Consider the following 25,303-nt stretch of genomic DNA (forward strand, 5'->3'; position numbering starts at 1 on the left):
TGTTTCACCCAGTGATGCCACGCTTTGCTGAACAAGTCGAGGTTGCCATTGAAGCCCTGAGTGCCAACGTCCCCCAGCCTTTTGAGGAGAACGAGTTCATAGACGCCTCTCGCCTGGTGTATGATGGCGTCCGGGACATCAGAAAGGCTGTGCTGATGATCAGGGTATGTAAGGCTCTGTCACTCAGGGCTGCTCAGACCTCCTAGGAAGGACTCCAGAGAATTTACCATCTGATTTTTAATTACTTAGTATAACCTGGTAAGCCATTTGACTCCCTCTTTACTCAGACATTGGTCACATCTTACTTGTAAAGGGATGAATGATCTCAACCAGCCTGAGACAGCAGTGAATGTCCTGAAGAGGGGTCTGCTTGCTCCTCGCATGCACTGTTTCCTGAATTTGGTTTCAGCTCAGGACTGCCCCTGCTGTTCTCCATGTGGTCCTCTTGCTAAGGTTATTTTCCCATCAGGATCATAAAGTCATGGGGTGGAAGGAAATGAAGATTACTTAGCTTAGCAGTATTAATAATAATAGAGACAATAAAGCAATACTAAATAGTTATAGTCCCTTTGTAACAATAGTGAAGGCACTGTATAAGGCTGTGTAACCTTTCCCTATCCCCCACTCTACTCCCCTCCCATCCTCCATACTCTGCCGTCAGGTCGTTGTGAGCCTTCCAAACCACTGTCTACATAATGATATATAGACACATGCTAGCACACATACAGGGAGGGACAAAAGTAGGTTTATAATTGTATGTATGGAAAATAACACACTAATTAATAAATAATACAAGAATAAACTGTTTTGTGTGTTCACAACTGTAAAGCTGCTTTTAAAAACTCATTAAGTACCATTTGCAGCTTGCTTTGTTCAACCACGTGTCTTCATTTATCTCTATTAAGACACGTTACTTACCTCATTCCATTTCACTGCTGCATAATACTCCATGGTAAGATGAGATTTTTTCTTCCTCCTTACCTCATTAATGGTTTGGCCTAGTAGTTTTAAAACACTTTTATTTAGCCACATAACTCTTTCTTAAGATAAACTTAAATACACAAAAACAAAATTGATGAGCATGTTGCCCAATAGAAATATAATGTGGGCCCTGGCCAGCTAGCTCAGCAGTAGAGCATTGGCCTGGCGTGTGGAAGTCCCAGGTTCGATTCCCGGCCAGGGCACACAGGAGAAACGCCCATCTGCCTCTCCACCCCTCCCCCTCTCCTTCCTCTCTGTCTCTCTCTTCCCCTCCCGCAGCCAAGGCTCTTTTGGAGCAAAGTAGGCCCAGGTGCTGAGGATGGCTCCATGGCCTCCACCTCAGGTGCTAGAATGGCTCGAGTTACAATGGACCAAGGCCTCAGATGGGCAGAGCATCGCCCCCTGGTGGGCATGCCAGGTGGATCCCAGTTGGGCACATGCAGGAGGCTGTCTCTCTCCCTCCCCTCTTCTCACTTCAGATACAAAAAAAAAAAAAAAAAAAGGAAATATAATGTAAGCCATATTTGTAATTTCATATTTTTTAGTAAACACATTGAAAAAGCAAAAAGAAATACTGTCTTTCCCCATGTATAAGATGCTCCAATGGCCCTGGCCGGTTGGCTCAGTGGTAGAGCGTCGGCCTGGCGTGCAGAAGTCCCGGTTTGATTCCCGGCCAGGGAACACAGGAGAAGCACCCATTTGCTTCTCCACCCCTCCCCCTCTCCTTCCTCTCTGTCTCTTCCCCTCCCACAGCGAGGCTCCATTGGAGCAAAGATGGCCCGGGCGCTGGGGATGGCTCCTTGGCCTCTGCCCCAGACGCTAGAGTGGCTCTGGTCGCAACAGAGCAACACCCCGGAGGGGCAGAGCATTGCCTCCGGTGGGCACAGCGTTGCACCCTGGTGGGCGTGCCGGGTGGATCCCGGTCGGGTGCATGCGGGAGTCTGTCTGACTGTCTCTCCCCATTTCCAGCTTCAGAAAAAGAAAAAGAAAAAAGAAAGAAAAAAAAAAAGATGCTCCAATGTATAAGAGTCACCTTAATTTGGGGGCCTGAAATTTGAAAAAAATGTATTACATAAAGTTATTGAACTCAACTTTTATTCATCATAAAATTTATATAAGTGCAAAAAAGTGGGAAATGCAAGTAAAAAAAAACTACAACCACTGTTTAATACACCCAATTTTTAGACCCTAAATTTTTCAAAAAAAGGGTGAATCTTATACATGAGGAAATACGACAATTAAATTAATTTTAGTAATGTATTTTATTCAGCCAAATGTATACGAAACTTTAGCATTTCAACATGTGTCACAAACCAGGTCCAAAATCCTTAGAACTTCTAACTTATTGGGCAAAGAGCTCTTGACTGTATCCTCATCCTCATCCTCTGCCATTGTCTCTGAGGCTGTTCAGTGAAACCACAAAGCAACTGCTTTTGTGTTTTGAAAGACTTTGCCAGGGTGATCACTGAGCATCTGAACCAACATCCCCTCAGACACTGCAAAACAACAATAGCTAAATAATTTATTTTCTGTGTGTGGTCCCTCAAATGTTTCATGAAGTATGTGTCTGTGATGTACTGTTCTCTCTGGATAATACGTACCTAATCCTTTGAGGATTTCATATATGGCATTAATTGTCCCCCCAAATCTGGTATCTCTGATGCTATTAAATCTGCGGCCCGTCCTCTTCCTCTGGGGTATCCAGAGGACAGCATGGAGCTTGCAGGTGGTTCCAGCAGGTGGCATGGGGAGCATCATCAGAAAACACCTCTCCTCCCCCTTTGGTGTCCATGCTTCTCCTGAAACATCAACCAAACCTCTTCACTTGGGAGCACAAAGAGCCTCTTCTGATTTTTTCATCTTTAAATAAGCTTGCCTGTTTCTATGTTAAATGTCTTTTTATAAAAAATCATTCCACCATCAACTCAAAGTGTTCAGACCATTGCGTAAGTTGTATCAGACAATACTGATTATACCTGGTAAGGTAGAGTTCAAGTTTGGAATTTGGAGGCATTCACATACATTTCCTGTTTTTCAAACTTGCCCATTTTAGATCTGTCAAACCCTTACTGTCTTTCAAGACTGGCTGAAAACTTCTTTCTCCAAATTTTCTTCTTCAAAAATATGGACTCTATCCTCTAACTACCTCTAAGTGTTTGCTTGTGTAGCATTTATTATGCTATTTCCTTGCAGGTCTCTTGCCTTCCTTAGACTGGGAATGTCTGGAAAGCAAAGGCTGCCCTTTCATTCTCCCTTCAGCGTGGTGCGTTGCCTGGCGTAGTGCTCACAACTGTGCATGCAGGGTGTGTTTGTGGGGGCGGGGGTAGGTGCTGAGGCAGATGGGAGGGTGACAGAGAGAAAATATAGGAAGACTAGAGGAGAAGGAAAGAAAGGATAGTCAGCCTGTGACAAATCGGAACATTTTTCTCATTGCATACTAACATGTAAAATAATGTAATAGACCATGAGAGTTGTGTTTTTGAAGCATTTGGCACTCAATCCCATTATAATCCTCAAGACAGATCCCCTCTTTTGCCATTTTTCTGCTTTGTTAGCCTTCCCATTTCTGTGACAGCCATTCAGCTGAGAGGCTAAGGGAATTTATAGCCATCATTCATTTATTCATTCATGATTGTAAAAAAACCCCATAATTTTTGATAAAATGCAGTATCTTTATTCCATGAAGTGTCCAGCCTCTGTCTCGACATTTCAAGTGATTTGATCAAATGGATTTCACACCACTTAAAATTTAGGCAGAGAGAAATGAACAATATGCACAGATTGGTATTTTTAAACTCATTCTCCATTTAGCACCCAAATGGCCTTATTTGGTACTTAATTTCTTGGTTTGCTTTTTAGTGTAATGATGAAGTCTACTTTAAAAAATATCTCATTGCACTAAGTCAGAGAGAAAGGCAGTAAGACAAAGAGAGCTATTCCTTCCCCAGAAAAACTCACCATGCCTCCTTCTCTTCCAAATTATTAATTATACTTTGGAAAAATAAGAAATCTATTTTTTCCTCAAAATAATTGCAGAAAGAGCCTTGAAGGGTCAGTTCTCCATATCTTGCCTTTCAGCAATAACTACATATTTAATGGTGATAAGCACTTAAACAAAACGTGTCCTTCTTATATACCAACCTCACCATTCATGACCCTACTTCTGTCTTGGAAAGTTTTACTCTGCCCCTCTTCCATGAGATTGTTTTTTTGTTTGTTTGCTTCTTGCTGAGGCTTGTCCTTGGTGATCTATGAGCTACATAGGAATTTTCTGATTACCCCAGCATGGTAGTTTAAAAAATGAATAAGAAAATCTAGCACACCAACATGTATTTGATTCTCATTATTTGCAGCAGTTATATTCTGTAATGATGCCATGAACACTAGATTAGAGAATACTGAAATACATGTCTCCGGGAAATTCAGGGTTAGGTTCCTGTGAGCCTCTGGTCACATTTTTATCAACCGATCAATACACAATCTGCTTTTATGTGTGTTTCTGTTTAAGACACTTTATTTAATATATATTGTTGATTCATTAACACTAAACTCACAGCAAACTGCACTATAAATCATGCCTGAAGGAAGCTTATCTAACAAATGCATTTTCTCCCTAAAATGCATCCACCACAACCTTCATGCTCTTAGGAACTCTAAACAACAGTTTAGCAGTATGCTCATAAGTCATTTTAAGCAGAAAAATGACCAACAAAAGCACAAAAATGCAAAAAAATAATAAATTGGCAGTACATAGAGTGAAAGAAGGATACTTGTTTACAGTATCAGAGCTAAACAAGAAGATAGAACATTGTGCTGTTTGACCTCAGCAGGGAATACGCACATTGATTGTCTACAATTTTTTGCCATATTGCGCATGTCTGAATAACTACAAAAGTACTGACTGGGAATGCAAAGAAACTTTGATGAGTGGAAACATTTACAAGGAAGTAATCTATAAATAGGACACATGTATATTTAAGACAAAAAGAGTTAAACATTGAATATTGGGAATTAAAATAAGTGGATAGGGTGGAAGGTGGTGATTATATCATATCTTGAAGTGTCACGATATCTGTATTTAACAAACAGTAATTGCTTCTCATAAGAATTACAGTGAAAATAGCCTATAATGATAACTATATGCTAAACTTTTGTAATTGGAAGCCATTACTTTGGCTATATGTGCAACAACAGGGCCTAGGACAGGGTTCAGATAAAGGTCTGTAGCTTAACTTTGTGTCTCCCAAACTGTGCATGAATGTACCCTGAAGCCTTGCAGTGTATTTTATAATGTCCAGGGAAACACAGAGAATCTCTCAGATACTGTGTGAAATATTAGCCTAAGGTAGTTTAAACATCAGATCTGTTCATTCCTTTGGATGACATCATATATTTGTGATACTAGGTTTCTGATCGTTGGGGATAAAAAGCAAACCTTACAGATATTCAGTTGTATTCCAAGGTTTGAAAAGTCATAGAAAGTTCAAGAGGCACTGAGTTGTTAGGTCCAATGAACTTAATCCATATTTTATTTATTAACCAACTGTTGGTTTTATGGAGGGAGGTTTTTGGTCTTATTTATTTACTTATTTATTTAGTCTAAGGTTAACATGAAAATTACTGAAATGATGAGAGTGCCTAAAGCAATAAAGTTTGGAAACATATTGCTTAAGTATTTTGATATCATTGTTAAGGTAATTTTCTTCTCTGCCTCTCAATTTCCTTATCTGTAAATGAGAACAAATATTTCCACACTATAAAGCACTTGTATAGATCTGGCCCTTAGTGGGTCCCCAAGAAATGTTTTCTTTCCTCATTCTGTGGAGTGAAGTTTATCTTTACATAATTAGCTAATAAAATAGAACTTATTAAATAAGTCAACAATATTATCAAAATTTCAGGAATTGGAGTCAGTATTTTTTATAGCTGGAAAATAAAGGGTCGAAGAGACTGTAGAAACAACTTATGAGGCAAAATTGACCTGCTTATCACAGATTGCTATTATCGAGTCAGTCAACCCATAAGGTAACCTCATTTTGTTTTCCTAATTAGATATAGTTTAGTAGGTTTTTAAAAAATGGTTGTTTTACCTTGGTCATTCATTTATTAAATATTTGTTGAATGCTCACCACAGGTCCCACTGTTGTAGGTTCCTTGAATAGAGAGGCAAGCAAAAGTCATCCCTGTCCTCCAAGAACTTACATTCTGTTGGTGGGAGACAGAGGATAAACAAATAGGTAGAATATGCCAGTTAACGTGCGTGGAGAAAACCAAGGTGAAGTCAAGGGGATGGAACATAGGATGAGTGTGGGTTTTAAAAACAATGGTCCCAGGTAACATTTGAGAAGAGGCTTGGAGAAGGGGAAAATAAGCCAGAGAGGTATTAAGAAACATGGGTTCCAGGCAGAGGAATGACACATGTGGCCTGAGGACCCCGCATTGAATAATGTGGGAACCATTGAAGGGTTCTGAGCAGGTGCATAGCATGATCTCACTTAGATCTTAGAGACCACCGGGCTGTACTGGTGAGTATAGAATGTTCTGGGCAAGGGCAGAAAAAAAGAGATCAATTAGGAGACCTCCATAGTGACCAAGGATAAATATGTCAGTGGCCAGTCAGTCCTATTCTATATTGGGGAGATAGATTCTGTTCCATCTTGACTTTAGGAAATCTTTAAATCCGTTTTCTGGTTTGCAATCCAGTAGCATAAAGTTCTGTTGGAAAATCTTTCTTTATACATGACCCAGACTTTCCTGTTATAGTTGCCAACCTACGTCCTCTGCTCCTAATGAAACTCGTATACGTTTCAGCCTTTCCTTTAAACGGTCCTGAATACACATTTTTCACAGGTCCTGGTGAAAGGATTCTAAGTTCTTCAGAGTTTTTCTTATTTTGCTCTCTATAGAAGCTGTTGTAGAGGAGATTGAGCATTTGACTGGGGACCAGAGGCAGGTAGAGTGATCCTGTTCTGTAACTGATGTGTGGTGTGATCCTGGACAAGTCAGATGAGCTGCTTGGGCCTCCACAATTGGCACAAGTCAATCTTATAGACTCTTACAAGGGAGAGATTTTATAGGCCAAATACTTAAATTGTGCCATTTTATAGGTAAGACCCACTTTCACAATAATTTGCTATTATTAGATAATAGTAGAATCAGGGAACCAAATATAGACCAAAGTAGCCTTTTTTTTTTCAAAGAAGTTTCTTGATTGTTGTAAAAAGACATTTCCTAAAAGCAGCAAGGGTAGAACTGAGACTTGACCCTCAGTCTCCGCCTTCTAGGCCAGTGAATTACACATTTTGTTGATTCCTTTTACCCTATAAAACCATCTAATGATACAAATCTTGATTATAGCTGAACCCATTTGCACACCCTCCTATTTCCCCTGTCTCTTTTAATTTGTGAAGGCCCTTGACCAGCCAAAAATAACATTCATACTTTTAGAGAAAGAATTATTCAAAAATAACAGCACGAGTAGGAGACATTTATATGCAATTAGCAAACTGCACAGGCACAGAATTATTTATATGGGTGGCTTGGATGGGTTTTGCTGCATGGTTAAGGCACAAGAAAATATTTTAATTTTATCCATGTGCCTGGTAGTATTTGTGATGGTTAAAAGCATGGACTCTGGAACCTTCAGCTTATTAGATGTGACACTGTGAAAAGTTAGCTCAAATTTGAGCCTGTTTACACCATTATAAAATGAGGATTAATTTATTTTAGTAGGTTGTAGTAAGGATTAAATTCTTTGGTCGAATGCCTGTCCCATTATGGGTGGTAAGGAATGATTGCTATCATCATTATTTTCGTTGTTATTGGGTGTATATTTTATTAAATGTAATAATGATCACTTATTACTTTAGTTTACTTTTATAATTCCCAAAGCATTTATAAATATATATATTTGATTCTAGAATCCTGTGAGGAAGACAGGACAAATAGAAATTATTATTTCCATTTTATTAGTGAGGAGACAGAGAGGCAGAAAAGCTCTGGCCAAAGACACATAGCTTATGAGTGGGAGAGTTCAAAGGAGAACATTTAGGTCCTCTGGGTCCACCTCCAGGTTATTACACTTTTTTTATTTTTAATCTTTATTTTGGTTCCTGAGGCATAGTCCCTTAAATAAAAGCTCATTATTAGCCTTATGCGGCCAGCTTGTGTCTGTTCTGGATTCACTTACTAAACACAGAGAGCACTGAAATGTTTGGGCACAGTACTCTAGGCCCTGTCACATGAGGTTTTCCATTCTTCTTTTCTCTCTCCTTTTCAAAAACTAATGAGAAGTACGCGCAATCTCGCCATCTCATCTGTCAGCAGAATTCCCCAGCTCGCTGCAATTGTTCTGCAGTCCACTCCGGAACACTGAGGAACGAGCAGAGATTATTCTCTCTGTCTGCCATGAAAATACACCCGTTATTTGAACCAGGTTTTGCTCACCCCACCCCTGCTTACTTAATAAAGTACGGAAACAAAACTTCTTTCTTCCCTCTTTTCTTTAATATTGCTACGAAAGGAAACTGAACATCAGTAGATGGCTGAGTTAATACCAGTCCAGCTGCTGGAGAGGGAAGGAAAACGCGGGGTGTGTCAAAGCTTGGGACACTACTAGGCATGATGTCATTTGGGCATGAAGGACCCCATTTTCTGCCTGTCTGACCAATCTCAAGGCTCCATCAATAATCACACCTAATTAATTACACTGAGATAGCCAAAGAAACCAGTGAAATAAAAACGTGCCTTTTTGGGAAGGAGCAATTGCATCATCAATACTGCTTGTGGTTGTCCCTTTGTTTGGGAAGACAGAGCCTGGGAGGAGGGGCTACTACTGTGGGCCAAGAGGCAGTTCGTGAGCGCCATCACCTTTAAGGCCTATACCACCAGAGCTAAGAATCTCACACTGCGGGCTGTTTCCCCCTCCTGCGCCATCCTTGCCACCTCCTGGGCTCGTCCTCTTAGAACCAGCACAGCATGATAGACTACGTGCTTCAAACTGCCAGACTTACAAGCCTTTAAAGAAGGCTTTAACCTCTTACACTTCAATTTTGTTTTCTGTAAAATGAAGGAAATCATCTTTATATTGTAGGACTGTTAAGAAAACTGATCAATGGGCACATAGAAAGTCCTTAATGCATGTTACCTGTTATTGCCATTAAAGACGGGAGAGTCTTTTACTTTCTGGGTTTATGGATTCATTTCTATCTTCAACACTGAACTTTACATATTAAACAGGGTTTCATCTAGCTCTACTCACTTTAAAGCCATTCTATATCTTCAGTTCTTGCCTTATTTTTAATGTGGGGAAAGAAACCAACATTAACAAAAAAAACTTTAAAAAGAGCAGTGTAAGGCCAAGGGCCACTGCTATCATGGTCATTCACATGCGAGATCTCATTGAATTCGGGCAGATTGTAAAGAAACAGCAGAGCCAGAGGATGGTAGGCCATTCTGTTTATTGGTGTCTCACCATGACAGACAGGCCACAAGAAAGCCAAGGGAAAATTGGAGGGCAAGGGATCAGGGAGGAAAAAGAAATCCTACCACACTTCTCAGTGGTGTGGGCAGAATCCCTCTTCCCCTTCTGCTCTTTCCTTTCAAACCTTTCTGGCTTGAAAACCTCTCCCCCAGCAAACATTGGCAGAACAATGGCCCTTCTCAAGCAGGAAGATAATTTACCATTTCACAGACCACATATACCTGGTGTTGCCCAGCCCCCAATGCAAACTGTATGCGAGCAAATCATATTTTACAAACTTACTTGACCAACAAGCAATATGTTTAGAGTCTGGGTGTTTGAGTCTAAATGCTAGTTCTGTAACTAGCTGATTCAGAGGCATTTGGGCACATTGCTTAACTTCTCAGAACCTTAGTTGTCTCATGTCTAAGTAGAGATAAGAACTCTGTATCACTTCAAACATAGCAGCCACATCAAAGAAAACACATATATGTATAATGGATTTTGTTAGGATTGGGAATTACAATTAGATGGTTCAACAGCCAGGGAACACAGAATGCCCCAATATTGCATTGGCAAAGACACCACAGTTCTGCTTAAAGTGTCCAAACTTATAATATTGTGCTGTACTGAGTTAAATGGATACTATATATAAAAAAGTTATATAATCCTTAGTGGGTATGCAGTAGTTGGTGGCTTCACTATAAAAAATGTTTGAGTGAATTGGTTTCAAAATCCGAAGTAGTAATCATGGCAAACATTTAAAAATGCTTGTTATGTACCAGAAAATTTACACGGAGTACATTACTTACCGTATTTTTTTCTCCATAAGACGCACTTTCCCTCCCACCCCCCAAAAGTGGAGGGGGAAATGCCGTGTGTCTTATGGAGTGAAAAATATGTTATTTTATTAAATATTTTAACACACCATCTGGTTCAGAATATTTTTTTTCTTATTTTCCTCCTTAAAATCCTAGATGTGCCTTATGGTCAGGTGCGTCTTATAGAGCAAAAAATACAGTAATCATCACAACAGTCATATAGGTAGCTACTATTATGAACAGCAATTCACAGACTTGGAAACCAAAGCTAAGACAGGATTTTCCCCATGATTACATAGGGGTTCATAGTTAGGCATTCTTGACTGGAGAGTCTATAGTCGTAACTTGTATACTAAATGGTTTAATGACCACATCAGTTATTTCATCAGGTCTAGCCATTGGACTGAAAAGGATCAATTGTTTTTGGAATTGAGACTAAAAGAAAGCTGGAATGGAATGAAAGGGGCATTAAAGAAGAAGAATAGATTTAACTTTTGTTGTTGATGATGATTTTCTGTCTTAGAATATATTTGTATAGATAGAAATAACACACAAATATATTTTTCTTAAAAGCATGTCATGTAAAGAATTAGACTTGGTCCAGGTACAGAGTGAAGTAATAAACAAAATGTATTTTTTATTTATATTATTATTAATTTTAGAAAGAGAAAGGGAGAGAGTGAGGGAGGAAAAAAAACACATCAGTTTGTTGTTCCACTTATTTATGCATCCACTGGTTGATTCTTGTATGTGCCCTGCCTGGGGATCAAACCTGCAACCTTGTCTTGTTGACACAAAGCTCTAACCAACTAAGCTACCCTGCCAAGGCCAAAATGTATTTTTAAAAAAGAGATAAATTAGGGAAGCTTGATTATTTTTCTGACTCCATTCTAGCCAGTACCTGCCCACACAAGCCCCGACATATAATCCCCTACAAACACTCTTTTCTGAGGGCTACTTAGCTTTTATAGTGATGAAGTGTATAGACGGGGTTAAAGGTTATCAATTTAAAATGTAATGATTTTTCTCTTTCCTCTATATCTTTAGACTCCAGAAGAACTAGAAGACGATTCTGACTTTGAGCAGGAGGATTACGACGTGCGGAGTAGGACCAGTGTTCAGACGGAGGATGACCAGCTCATAGCTGGGCAGAGTGCACGAGTGAGTGCAAATGCAGGACATTGGTTTGTTGCACAGAGGATGCATTTACCAATTTGTTCTGGGGGAGTTTCTGATTCATAGGGACTTGGAGCCCCAGATTCATGGCTCCAAAATCTATTCTCTCCTCTGGGATTGCTTATAGTGACTCATATTTTATGCAATGGAAATAATCACCACTGCTTCTGATTCCTTTTAACTCAGTTTTCTCTCCATCACTTGAAAATAGCAAGCACAACACAGCAATCAGTTATGTGTATAATGGGTTTTGTTGGGGATGGTGATAATGATTAGATAGTTCAACAGGCAGAAGACACAAGGTATCCAGATCTTGCATTGGCACAGACACCATGGTGTTTCTTGAAGTCTCCAAGCTGGTTAACTATACAAGAAGCAATGACAAATGGATAATTATATACTCTTTGTTACTGGCTGGGCTGCCATTGCTCTATACTCTGTTCTAGAGTCTCTAATAAACAAGACCACATCTTTTGAAATTGGGTTAAGACCATGAGAGTAGAGAGCTTTTCTCCCTGATACCTAACTATTCTATGGCCAGGACAGTAGCCATAGATCTGTCTGCCACATGACAGAAAAATAAATTATAGGAACATACTAGAAATATGACAATTTAAGGGATGGTACAGGAAGCAAAGGAAAATGACTGCTCTGGCTGGCATTTGAACACTCGTGAATACTTTGTGACACTGTCCTCCAACACAGGTGTTCCAAAGAGGATCTGGAAAAATGTTATCCTTTGGAAGAGAGTGCTCTGATCACAAGCTGGTAACAGTAGAAAAGCAAACAAAACAGTATGAAGCCCCCCACTTTGAAATTTCCTTGTAGACTATTATTAGCTGAGAGTTTTGGTTTTTTTTTTGAGCCTAGTTGGCATAACACTGAACTAATTCATCAACCAAGTTATTCATCTTCAAACTTAAGTAAAACCAGCATTTTTTCATCAGTGACAAAGGGCAAGTTTGAGTAATTTATCCAAACTTTAATCAATTCAAACTCAATTTGACTGATTGCAACTCAGTATCGATATAGCCTAGTAAGCATTAACCTGTTTTCTCAAAGACCAAGGCATATTGTACAACCCATCTAATCACCATCTTGTCTAACTAGCATGATTAGTCCCACTTTTTATAAGGAAGAGCCAAGTTCCATTGTACTTCCATTTCATGCATCTTACTTATATTAGACATCAAGTCAGTTAATGGGTGGAAACCAAAGTCAGATGGTACCTATCTACGTCATTGATTATTTCTTCACCCAACAGGTGAAATGACAATAGTTTTTTTTTTGAAAGATTTTTCATCATGGATTATGAACACAACCTGCAATAGTAAGAACAAAGTAGCGCTAGAATCCACCCTTGCTGACTTGTCTTTGAGATCCATCATGTGGTCTGTGTGATTAACTTGCAGCAGACAGCGTTAGTTACTGAGTCAGCCAACTTTAGTCTGTAATTACATGATGACAAATCAGAGACATAGAATTAAGGCGATAAGTTGGAAATAAGAGGGTACATTGAATTGCTGAGATGACAGATGGTTGAACTTTTGACCAGAGAAGTGTCTTAACTCGGTCAAAATTGTGAAGGAGGCAGAAGTTGTTCTGGATAGAGGCAGTTGCTCTTCCCAGCAGCCAGCGCTCCTCTGGTAATCACCTTATTTTGTGTTCTCACTCAGACAATCTTCTCTGAAATGTTAATTTAATCTACAAGGAGGTTAAGGTGGGAAAAAAGCTTTTAGTACTCACTCCAATGTTGCTTTCAAATTCTGAAATCAGAGTGTTTACTTACTGTATATGTCCCAGTCTGATGCTTCTCTACATTTTATTTTGTGAAAGAGAGCGAGAGAATAAGAACAATCATACCTTGGTCTAATGAAATATAGAAGACCTTGACATGGCCTCTTACAAACTCTTTTCTTATGGGTTGATAGAGCTAGAACTGGTCAGCAACAATATTCGGGCACCTAACCTTGGTGATAGAATATATTATCTGGAGTCACGCAGGCCTGTTTTTAAATATGGGTTTGATCATGCTATGTGACTTTGGAAGCTATGTTCATAAAGCTTTATGCCTCATCTCTTTGCTTATATATACAGCATCCTACCTTGTAATGCCATTAGTAGAACAATGTGATAAAATCTATCGCAAGACTTGTCATATAATGTTAATGACAATGGTCATGATACCGATGCTTATAACATGAGGTAGTCATTTATTAGTAGGTTTGCCAAAAAGTTTACCCTGAAAGCTGGATGATTTAGGCAGTCATGCAAGTTTTTCCTTGAATTAATGGGACATTTACTTCAATTTTCCAATTCACTTCACAGCCCGAGACTAGTAAAAGTCCAACGACCCACCTCTTAACTACTTACAGTTATTATCCTGCTTTAAATTCAAGCTAATAGAAATGGGTGCATTGAGTTTTAGTCTTTTTCCTCATTATTTACAAACATTCATCTACTTGAAGTTTTAATGTTAGACTTTTGCTCTGTGTTTAAACCAACACTTGTCTTCTAGGCTGAGTGGTTATTGGCTTGGATTGGTGATTTCTACTTTTTCTTTAATAAGTAGGGTTTATAATGTTAATCACACACACACACACAAGCACAAATGATTGGCTCTTCAGAGGAAAAGCTGGGAACTTGGGATGAGGGGTTGGAAACTTTGTCAACTCAAGTTTCTGATACCATAAATGAAGGTCACCAGATCAGCAGTCCAGAGCTGTGCTTGTCTGCTGCGAGGGACGCTGCAGAACCCCTCAGACCACGCCGGGCGACCCCATCGTGCAAACAGAGAAGCTGGTCTGATCACTTTCCTCTTGGCTATGAAAATTGTTTTTCTCATGTTCCCTAACTTTGAGGGAATAAATAATTACATGTTACTTATTTTGTATTCAGTTTGATTTCAGTGTAGCCAGCTTCTTTTTTCTTCCGTAGATGGAATGCTCTTAATGTGTTAACATTTCAAACTGCTGAGTTATATTGATAAGACCTAATTAAAACTCCCATGTTGAATTTTAATTTGATTAAATTTCAAATTTTGTAGTTTGTGATCTACTCTTTATAGGTAACCTTTTTTAAATTCCAGTTTCATAAAAGGTCAATTATGAATTTTTAAATGCAAGAGCATTTTTTTAATATTTAGGAAAAAGTCTTTGGCTCATCAATAGCTACATAGGCAGAAGCTTATGTAACGACACTTGCACACAAGTCACACAACATTAAGTGTCTTGTATGGGTTGAGCACCCCTAGAGTCAAAATAACATTTCTGTTGCAAATCTGCTTTGAAAGGGCCATTTTTTCTTCAGAATTATGCCCTAAGATAATGTTTGTCTGTTCTGGTAACTTCTTTTGATCTATGTTGATGCAGTAAGTGGAAAAATGTTTAGGCAGTCAATCAAAAGATATTTAGTGAGTTTCTATTCTGTACTGGATATTGAGGCCTCTACATTAAGGAAGCTTAGAGAGAAGTCAGAGGTGGAGCATTAATAAGAATCAGAGAGAAGAACAAGATTTTTAATATTCAAATGTTAAATTAAACAGTTGAAACTCAGGTATTTAGTTCACAAAGTGTACACCCTTCAATCCACAAATTAACCCTTTTGGGATAATAAAAGGTCCATGGCTTTCCATCTGAGGATTAAATATAGTCTGGGAGTCTTCTGGGTAGGTTTGCAGGGTTTTTTTCACAGAAAAGTATGTAGTGAGTGCTTTACGTGATGCTGGTTAGGACTTGTGAGGTCTAAGTAAAACATGATTATCAATTTTGCATGTGGAAAACTAGTTAATCTAGGATAGCATTAGGTCATCAGACAAGGATACTTCTGGAAAAAGTACAAAGTATTAACTTTTACAAATCCAAACCTATCTCAAATGCATTGAATAGTTGTCATCAGTACAATATTGCATATGGGAGTTTATGACAAACTCTTATGTACGATATATAAAACAATGTGTTAAATTCAACTTTTAAAAGTACTTTAGTTTTTTTCAAAATGTATTATTTTAAAATATTTTAACTATAGTATTTGTACCAGTCTGGCTATTTAAATCTGAATTGTAATTTGTATATACATACATATACACTCACATACTTATACATGTACATTATGCACACACTTAGACTATTTATGTGAAATCACAAACATGCATGCATGGACATTAGCAAACATGGTTGTCTATTAGTAAGATGTAGCATCCAGGCAGCTGCTAGGCCAAGGACACTTTTATGCAGATCAGACAAAGACACCGCAGATGGACCCTCATCCATCTGTAAGCTGCTCAGCCTGGTGGACAGTACTAGTGATTTCAGTGGCACTTGTTCCATTGAGCTAGGAGCACTGTGCAGTGTCTAATCTGCATGGTCATGCATGGTGATTCAGTGCACATAATGGTTAAGTACTGTGTTAGCTGACCTGAGTTTGAATCCTGTTTCTACAGCTCATTAGTTATTTAATATTGGGGGTTTAATTGATTTCTCTGGGTCTTGGTATCATCATTAACAAAATAGGGGTAATATTACTATTGTAGAATGATTAAGTAGATTGTTTTTTTACATACATAAGCTTCTTAGCACAGTATCCAGGATATATATATATCTATATATATATATATAGATATATATATTTGGGTCTTATGTCAATTTTCTATCTGTAGATAGTTATATAGACCCTGGGTCCATTCCTTTCCTTTGAGGTCAACTAAGAAATATATTATAGGGGTAACTAGAAAGAAAACGAACACAGAAATGATGATAAGATAATGTTAACAATAATCCCACACATGTTTACTTTCATTTTTGTCAGAGAAAACACTTAACACATTTATTTATTTGCTGTCCACCTTAACATTTAGAGGTAATTGTTTACTCTTCTATCGTTTTTTAAAAAATTATTAAGTAAGAGGCGAGGAGGCAGAGACAGACTGCCACATGTACCCTGACCTGGATCCACCCAGCAAGTCCTCTATGGGGTGATGCTCTGCTCATTTGGTGCTGCTGCTCCGTTGCTAAGCAACTGAGCTATTTTAGCTCCTAAGACAAGGCCATGAAGCCATTCTCAGCACCTAGGGCCAGCTTGATTGAACCATTTGAGCCTTGGCTAAGGGGGGGGGGGGGAGGAGAGGAGGAAGAGGGAAGGGGAGGGGTGGAGAAGCAGATGGTTGCTTCTCCTGTGTGCCCTGACTGGGAATCAAACCTGGAACTTCCATATGCTGGGCCAACGCTCTACTGCTGAGCCAGTGGGCCAGGGCCAATTGTTTACTATTCTTATATCTGAACATGTTAAGTATATGACCCAGTAGTAATGAGGTCTTGAACCAAGTGAGTGATGGAGCCTGGTTGAGACCAGATTTTCTGAGCTTACATCCACTGATATTTCTATTAGACATCAGCTACCTCTCCCTCAAACAATCCACTTATGTTGGGAGGAGCTTTACAATTTAGGAAACTATAGTTTGTTATTTTACTTGTCCTTTGCAAAAGTTGTAGGTCTTTTAAATCATGAATCCTTGGTCTGTCTTCTGGAGAATATGTGTATCCCAGCACCGGAGGGACACTAGGGCTCATATTCTCGCTCACAGGCTCTTCTGTGAAGCAGGTTGCACGTGGTTCTGTGAGTTGCAATGAGGTGATGTCAAACATTTCACTGAGGGCCTGCTACATATATAGTGCTTAACAAATACAATTGATTCTCTTTATCCATGGTTTTTATATTCTGTAGTCACCATGGATGCTTAATTAGCAATAATGAATGAGTGTCCTGGGGAGAGTACAGGGTTAGGTTCCTGAAAGTTGCTCATCTCCATACTTTCTTTAGTCAATCAAATATAATCTTGTTTAATGAATCTTTCTGTTTAGATATTATATTTTATCATTTTGATTCAATTACATTGAACTCAAAGCCAAGAGTACTCTAATTCATGCCTTATTGAAGCTCATCTAATACACATATTTTCTCTATAAGGCACGTCATAGCCTTCTTGTGCTTTGGGACACTAGACAGCACTCAAGTACTAATATGGCTTGGGAGCCTTTTCTGTTACACAGAAAAATCACTAGCAAAAAGTACAAAGACATGGAAAATGTGTCACTAAATACACCCCAGGAGGGACATTTGTGTATAGTGTGAGTGCTAAATCAAGTATACAGAGCATCCCTGTTCAACCTCATCTGGGAGCATGCACGTTGGGTGCCTCATCAGTTTTTGCAGCTTTGGGAATGTTTGCGAATGACTGTGAAGGTACAAGTATTGGTTTGGGTATGTAAATAAATTTTAGAGAGTAGGTAAATTTTCAAATAAAAAATTCATAAAAAATGAGAATTGCCTAGTTCTTCCTTGTCTATATTCCCTTACTGAGCAACTGCTGAAAATCAATCTTTGCTTCCTAATCATATATTTTAAGCCAGCATCTCTGTCTACACGCTTATAGGCTCAGCAGGGAGCCTTGGTCGTACCAGGACATTCGCAGAGGTGGTGGAGGAGTGCCAGGAATAGGTGTGCCAGCCCTGAAATGCCTGGGCAGGGGATTTTTATTTGGTTTCTAACCATAGATTGCTTCATTAACACTCATAGGAAGTCTCCCCATGCCACCCCACTTGGATGCTCAGATAGTTTTAGAATTCCTTAGCGACAGAAGGCCTCTTTTCTTTTTTCCCTTTTCAGAACAGATTTCAGTGTTGAAAGAGGTGCATTCTTTCATCTGGTAAAAGTTTCCTGAGACCAAATATAAAAATTGTCAAGAATAGATTCTTTTGAACAAACATATGTCATCAAAGCGACAGAGAAGTTCTGTTACTGTCAATGTGCATGTACCTTTGGATCCTGTAATTTTTGTATGTGGTAGTAGAGACAGGGAATTTGGGGACCTTATCAGATGTCCATGCTTTTGCCTTTCCTGGGATGGGGGAAACATAGTTTCCAGAATGGAGAGGCAGCCTATCAATCTCGTCAGGTCTGGCTTTGCCATTAACTAGAGGCAGAGTCAACATACTGTCTGTTCTTTCTTTATGATCATTAGTCACACTTTTCTGTAACCCACACAGGCCATCATGGCGCAACTACCACAGGAGGAGAAGGCAAAAATAGCCGAGCAGGTGGAGATATTCCACCAAGAGAAAAGCAAACTGGATGCTGAAGTGGCCAAATGGGATGACAGTGGCAATGATATCATTGTGCTGGCCAAGCAGATGTGCATGATCATGATGGAGATGACAGACTTCACAAGGTAAGGCCCAGGGACAGAGAACTGGAGATTTTCTCATTCAACCCAGAAGCCTAACAGTGGATGTTAGCTTGTGAAAGCTTGCTGAAAAATTATAATATTACATAAAAGCTGGATATGGATATTATAAAATTTACATGTGTAAGTTAAAATGATCTGAACCTAATTTTTAGGAGCTAGGTCTTTCTGTTAAAGGAGAACTGAATCATTTTTGTAATTATCATTGCTTTTATTATCTATACAAAATCAGTCATCAAGTCAAACTCCTGAGGATTAGCTGATTCATTTTTTTGGTTTGTACTATTTTGCAGTGTATTTCAATGTTCTGGAGCTAAGGTGAATGATTTGTTAATATCTCCATGGGGGGAAATATATATATATATTATATATATATATTTCTACATGTGTGTGGATGTATATGTATACACGTAATATGATTTGAAGCTAGCCCATGGTCTAGCATTAACTTCAACCCCTTTTGACTCTTACATTCAAAGAATCAGGTTTGACAACTTGACTCCATAATTTTGACAGATAAATTAAAAATTATATATGTTTTATTCCCTTTTGCTCTGAGCAATGCTTTTAAAATATCAAAAGACCAGTCAGAACTTTTTGAGGAGCCTTTTCTTCATCAGGGTCATTGCTGTTTCTGCCTTAGCATCTTTAGTCTCCTTTTTAGAGGGAGGTGTCATTTCTGTCCTTCCTGCCACCCAGAGATCAAACTAAGGCAAAGCAAAGCACATGGAAATGTTCCCTGGATTTTGAGTTCAAATACTGGTGATTTTGGACCAGCCTTTTATTTTCTTTATTTATTTGCAAAATGGGAAAATACTACTGTTCTTATAAACATCACAGAAGAGTTTAAAGTCCAAAGAGATGATGCATTTGTAAATTATGTTGCCATAGCAATGTAAGCTATTATTATACTGCAGATTTATTTTTTCTGTTAACACAGACACACGTGACCAAACATGTTTTAATGATTTCATGTGGTATGTAAGATATATGGCTATGTCAAAACATCACCTTGTAGGTGACAATTTTTTAATGACTGCTGAATGCTTCTCATAATTGAGTATAGGTTATAAAAGACTATGAACCATCTCTACTTCATCTCTCCTACCATGTGCCTCTGGCCAGTATGTGCTAACAACATTACTTGGCACTTTCTCCAAATACTTTAAAATGGTTTTTTACTTCAGTGGAATTATTTTCCTGTTAAGAGGGTGACCTTTGAGACTTTTAAATGGTATTGTATTTATTAGAATTTCAAATGTGTAAATTTAGTCTTTGTCAGCTTCACAAGTTTATTAGATATACACACATGCAAATAACAGTAGGGAAAACAGTCTGAGCTGTTATTGAAGCCTTAACTTTCTACAAATCATACTATCACGGCAGCCTTACTCATTGCTTTTTAAGGCCTATGATGACTTAATTTGTTTGCTTTCAGCATTGTATTAGTACTTTATCTGATGGTTATTATGAAATCCATTAATAACATCACTTGAACAAATATTCTCATTAGTTTAAAGTGAATAATGAGCCTAGTCATGTTGCTGGTTATAATGTTCTACATTATTTATAACTGTGGCCAAGGAAGAGAGATATTTGAAGAGGTCTTGTTAGATGTTAAAGAAGACAGACTCCCTATTAGTCAAAGTATAGTTTTAAAAGTGAAAAGAAGGCCATTTCAATTTCCTAGGGATTTTGTGTAATCATTTTATGCTGATTTGAATAATGAAATGTCTAGAATGCTACTGGCGATCATTTTTCCCCCTGCCTGATGAGCAGTTTTGTGCCCATTTGTGAGGGCAAAGGGAGGACGACAGTAATTAATGACCAGAGAAAAGAAGATGGTATGAATTGGAAATGGAACAGTTGAAGCTGAGGTTTTTCTGCTGCCTCCATCTGCAAAGCCTCTTCCTTAACAAAGAGGTAGCTGACTTGAGACTTTTTCTGTGGCCTCTCACCTAAGTTCACTGCACTTGAACATTTGCATTATCATTACTGCCCTTGCATTTTTCATTTCAAGGAGGAATAACTTCAGCCCTATATCTTTAATACTCCTATGTACTAGTATATCTTATTGAGAGGAATTAAAACTTGACTACTCGCTGAAATCACATGCTTAAAGGGCATTTGGATGCTAAAAAATATCCTTGCATTTAGTATCTTGTTATTTTATTCATATCAGTAGTTGATTTAATAATTTGATTCAGTAATCGCAATGATAGCCACTCCATTATTATTAAAATTGGAGAGGTTCTACCTCATTATTTGTTTAATAAGTTCTTCATGGAGGATAAAACTGATTATGCCTCATAGCTTTTTTCTGTTCAGTTCTTGACTTCTAGTGCATGGGCAATGGCAGAAGCACTGAAATGCATGGAATGAATACATGCTTAGGCCATTTTCTGCAAAGAAATAGCATATGCTAGTCTTGTGTTCCAATAATTAGAGGTGTGGAGATGGTAACAGCTAAGGAGAGAAACCCAAATATAATTGTATAGCAAGGGACAAAGCATCTTTTGAGATTAACTATAAATCCTGATCTTGAAAGGAATAGGATTCAGGCTAAGAAAATGATTTTTAGGGTGCATCCAACTCTAAAATTCTAAATACAAGACTAAAAATCATGTAATCACAGCACCCTTCTCCAACCCCATGGCTTCCTTAGCTCAGACACTCAGTGCCTCAGCCTAGGTGTCACTTGACTGGTCTTTCAGTTCTAATTCTTTACTCCTACCAGGTCACACCACGTCACATTTGGCCATCAAAGGACATCCATTCAGCTCCCTTTGCAAAAAAAAATTTATTACCTCCTCTTTTCATAGAATAAAATCAAAACCTTGAGTTTGCTATCTAAGGTCTACATTTATTGACCCCTAGACTTCTTTATCAATTTTGTACAGATCTATACTTCAACCTTAAGGTCATTATATAAATGTTACTTCCTTAAATAGTTCAACTCGTGGCCTGGCAGTCACACCCGACTCTTTATTAATCCGTAGGCTCATTCAACTTTTCTACTGTGTTGCCTTCACACTTCTTCAGCTGATTGGTAAAAGTGATATTTCCCAAGTATGTTTTATGAAATCTTGGTTCTGAAAGGAGATTTCTATGACTCAATGCATTTGCAAATACACTCCTTACATACTGTATCTCATTATTGGAAAGTCACATTATATATTGAAAGTTAGAGGTTTTGAGGAAGCTATAGTAAATAAATCTTTTTAATTTAGATTAACTCCAAGCTTAAGAATTCTGTGTGTGGAGTATGTGAACTCAAAATGTACTCACACATTGATTTTTTACATTAATACCTATTCCCTTTTCATGAAATTAATATGAATTGTTGATCAATGGTAGAGGTGATATATTAATAGTTTTCCATGACATTCTTTCTCTCTCTCCCACTTTCTCTCTTTTGGATTTACTATTTCCTGGGAAATATCCAAATATTGACCATTGTATAAGTACCACCAATTACCAAAAGACAGAAGGTTACACAAATCTATATAGCAGACCCAATTCTATGGCTTAATGTTCTTTCCAAGAAAATAAAAAACATGTTCCAGATGGGACAATATGATGGCTTTTATATTTACGGTCACAAGATTCCTCAAAACTCCTTTGAACACATCCAAAATAGAGAATGTGGTTTACCTTGCATATGTAAGTCAAAATGATATGAAACACAAAGGTAGGGAAACACATTGGATGTAAGCAATCATTTTGAGATGGAGCTACAGCCAATGGGGCAATTCCCTTTATCAACATTGTCTTCCAGGCTGTGGCTGATTGGCTCAGTGGTAAAGGGTCAGCTAGATGTCCTGGATTCAAATCCTAGTCAGAGCACACAAGAGAAGCCACTGTCTACTTTTCCACTCCTTCCACTCTCTATCTCTTTCTTACTCTTCCTCTCCGCAGCCGTGGCTCAAATGGTTCAAGCAAAATTGGCCCTGGGCCCTGAAGATGGCTCCATGGCTTCAGCTTCAGGAGCTAAAATAGCTTGGTTGCTGAGCAACAGAACTGTGGCCCATCTGGTCAGAGTATCACCTGCTAGGGGCTTGCTGGATGGATCCCGGTCGGGGTACATGCAGGCGTCTATCTCTGCCTCCCCACCTCTCACTAAATACATACATGCATACATACACACATACATACATACATGCATACATAAAATAAAATAAAAACATTGTCTTCCACTGACAAGAAGACTCAAATTTCTAATCTTGCCTTTTCTGGGCCTTATATGTATACATGGATAACTAGCTAGGTAAATATATAATATAAATATAATAGATTTTTTTTCTGTTGGCCATTTGTTTCTTGTTTCTCTGTCCACTTCACATTATTGAGTTGACTGTAGCTCATTTAGACCTGTGCTGTTCAATAGAGTAGCCACTAGTCACATTGACTATTTGTTTTTTATTATGGTGAAAAATACCATAAAAATGACCATTTTAACCATTTTTAAGTGTACTTTTCTGTGGTATTTAGTACCTTCACATTGCTATGCAACCATCACCACCATTCATCTCTAGAAAAATTTCATCTTCCCCAATGGAAACTCTCTACTATTGAATATTAACTCCCCATTCTCCTCTGCATTCAACCCCTCAGAACAACCTTTTCCTTTCCATCTCTTTGAATTTCACTACTCGGAGTATATCATATAAGTGGAAGCAAACAGCATTTGTCTTTTTGTGACTGGCTCCTTTCACTTAGCATAATGTTCTCAAGGCTTGTCCATGTTATAGCTTGTGTCAGACTTTTATTACTTTTTAAGGCTGAATAGTATTTCATTGTATGCATATATTTTGCTTATCCATTCATCCATTGTTGGACACTTGGATTGATTCTACAATCTTGTGAATATTGCTGTGATGAACATGGGTGTACAAATATCTCTTTGAGATTACGCTTTCAATACTTTGGGTTTTATACCCTGAAATAAAATTACTGGATCATATGATAATTTTATGTTTCTTTTTCTGAGGAACCTCTGTACTGTTGTACATAGCTGCACCATTTTCCCATCAATAGTGCACAAAGGTTCCAAATTCTTTTTTTTTTTTTTTTTTTACAGAGACAGAGAGATAGATAGAGGGATAGACAGGGACAGACAGACAGAAATGAAGAGATGAGAAGCATCAATTATTAGTTTTTCATCGTTGTTCACTGCTCTCTCATATGTGCCTTGACTGTGGGCCTTCAGCAGACCGAGTAACCCCTTGCTCGAGCCAGCGACCTTGGGTCCAAGCTGGTGAGCTTTTGCTCAAACCAGATGAGCCCACACTCAAGCTGGCAACCTCGGGGTGTCGATCCTGGGTCCTCGGCATCCCAGTCTGATGCTCTATCCAGTGCGCCACCACCTGGTCAGGCGCAAATTCACATCTTTGCCAACAGTTTTTCTTTTTTAAACTTTTTTTTTTTGGCCCTGGTATTTGGCTTAGTGGTCAACAGTTGGCCCAGTGTGTGAATGTCCCAGGTTCTGTTCCCAGTCAGAAACAACCATCTGCTTCTCCACTCCTTCCCCTTCTCTCTCTCACTCACTATCTCTCCCCCTCTCACAGCCATGGCCTGATTGGCTCGAGCAAATTGGCCTCAGGTTCTGAGAATGGTTCCATGGTCTCTGCCTCAGGCGCTAAAAAGAAATGGCTCTGGTTGCAATGGAGCAATCCCCCAGATGGGCAGAGCATTACCCCCTAGTGGGCTTGCTGGGTGGATGCCCATTGGGGTGCATGTGGGAGTCTATCTCTCTGCCTCCCCTCCTATCACTAAAAAAAAAAAATAGAAGTTGTTTTTGTTATTATAGTAGTCATTTTAATCTGCATGAGATAAGCTCTCATTGTGGTTCTGATTTGCATTTCCATAATGATTAGTGATGTTGAGCATCTTTTTATGTTTTGATTAGCTATTATATATATTTTTTTTCTTCAGAAAACTATTCAGGTCCTCTGCTTATTTTTTAATGGTGTTAAGTTTTAGTGTTGAATTCTAGAAACTTTAATATATTCTTGACGTGAGCCCCTTGTCAGATATATGATTTGCAAATCTTTTCTATAATTCTATGGGTTGCCTTTTTACTCTGTTGTGTTTTTTTGATGCATATAAGTTTTTCAAAATTTGATTATCAGATTTATCTATTTTTCTTTTGACTGTGCTCTTGGTGTCATATCTAAGTTTTTCTCCTATATTTTCTTGCAAGATTTTTATATTTAGCTCTTATATTTGGGTCTTTTATGCATTTGAAGTGAATTGTTGTATGTGGTATAGGGAAGGTTTTCACTTTATTCTTTTGCATATGGATATCCAGCTTTCCCAACATCATTTGTTGAAAACACTGTCCTTTCTCCTTTTGACTCTTGTTGAAAATAATTCTACCATATGCATGAGGGTTTATTTCTGGGCTCTTTATTCTGTTCCATTGATTTATATGTCTGTCTTAATGCCAATACTCCACTGTTTTGATTACTTTAGCTTTATAGTCTTGAAATCAAGGAGTGTAAGGCCCCCAACTATGTTCTTTTCTAAGATTGTTTTGGTTATCTAGGGTACCTTGAGAATCCATATAAAGTTTAGGATGTATTTTTCTATTTTGGCAAAAAACACTACTAAGATTCTGATAAA

The 25,303-nt window shown here is 38.4% G+C and overlaps 1 protein-coding gene across 4 annotated transcripts in view; it reads left to right on the forward strand.

The window, feature by feature from the left end:
• The window catches only part of CTNNA2 (catenin alpha 2), a 1,214,276-nt gene that overhangs the window by 1,137,505 nt on the left and 51,468 nt on the right, over positions 1 to 25,303 (forward strand). For all 4 annotated transcript variants that reach the window (XM_066377864.1, XM_066377865.1, XM_066377862.1 and 1 more), the window contains exons 13-15: positions 13 to 164; positions 11,311 to 11,424; positions 18,483 to 18,664. In XM_066377864.1, coding sequence (XP_066233961.1) covers positions 13 to 164; positions 11,311 to 11,424; positions 18,483 to 18,664 — 448 coding nt within the window. The remainder of the gene's footprint in view (positions 1 to 12; positions 165 to 11,310; positions 11,425 to 18,482; positions 18,665 to 25,303) is intronic.

Source organism: Saccopteryx leptura, chromosome 3, assembly GCF_036850995.1.
Source record: "Saccopteryx leptura isolate mSacLep1 chromosome 3, mSacLep1_pri_phased_curated, whole genome shotgun sequence".
Classification (NCBI taxonomy): Eukaryota; Metazoa; Chordata; class Mammalia; order Chiroptera; family Emballonuridae; genus Saccopteryx; species Saccopteryx leptura.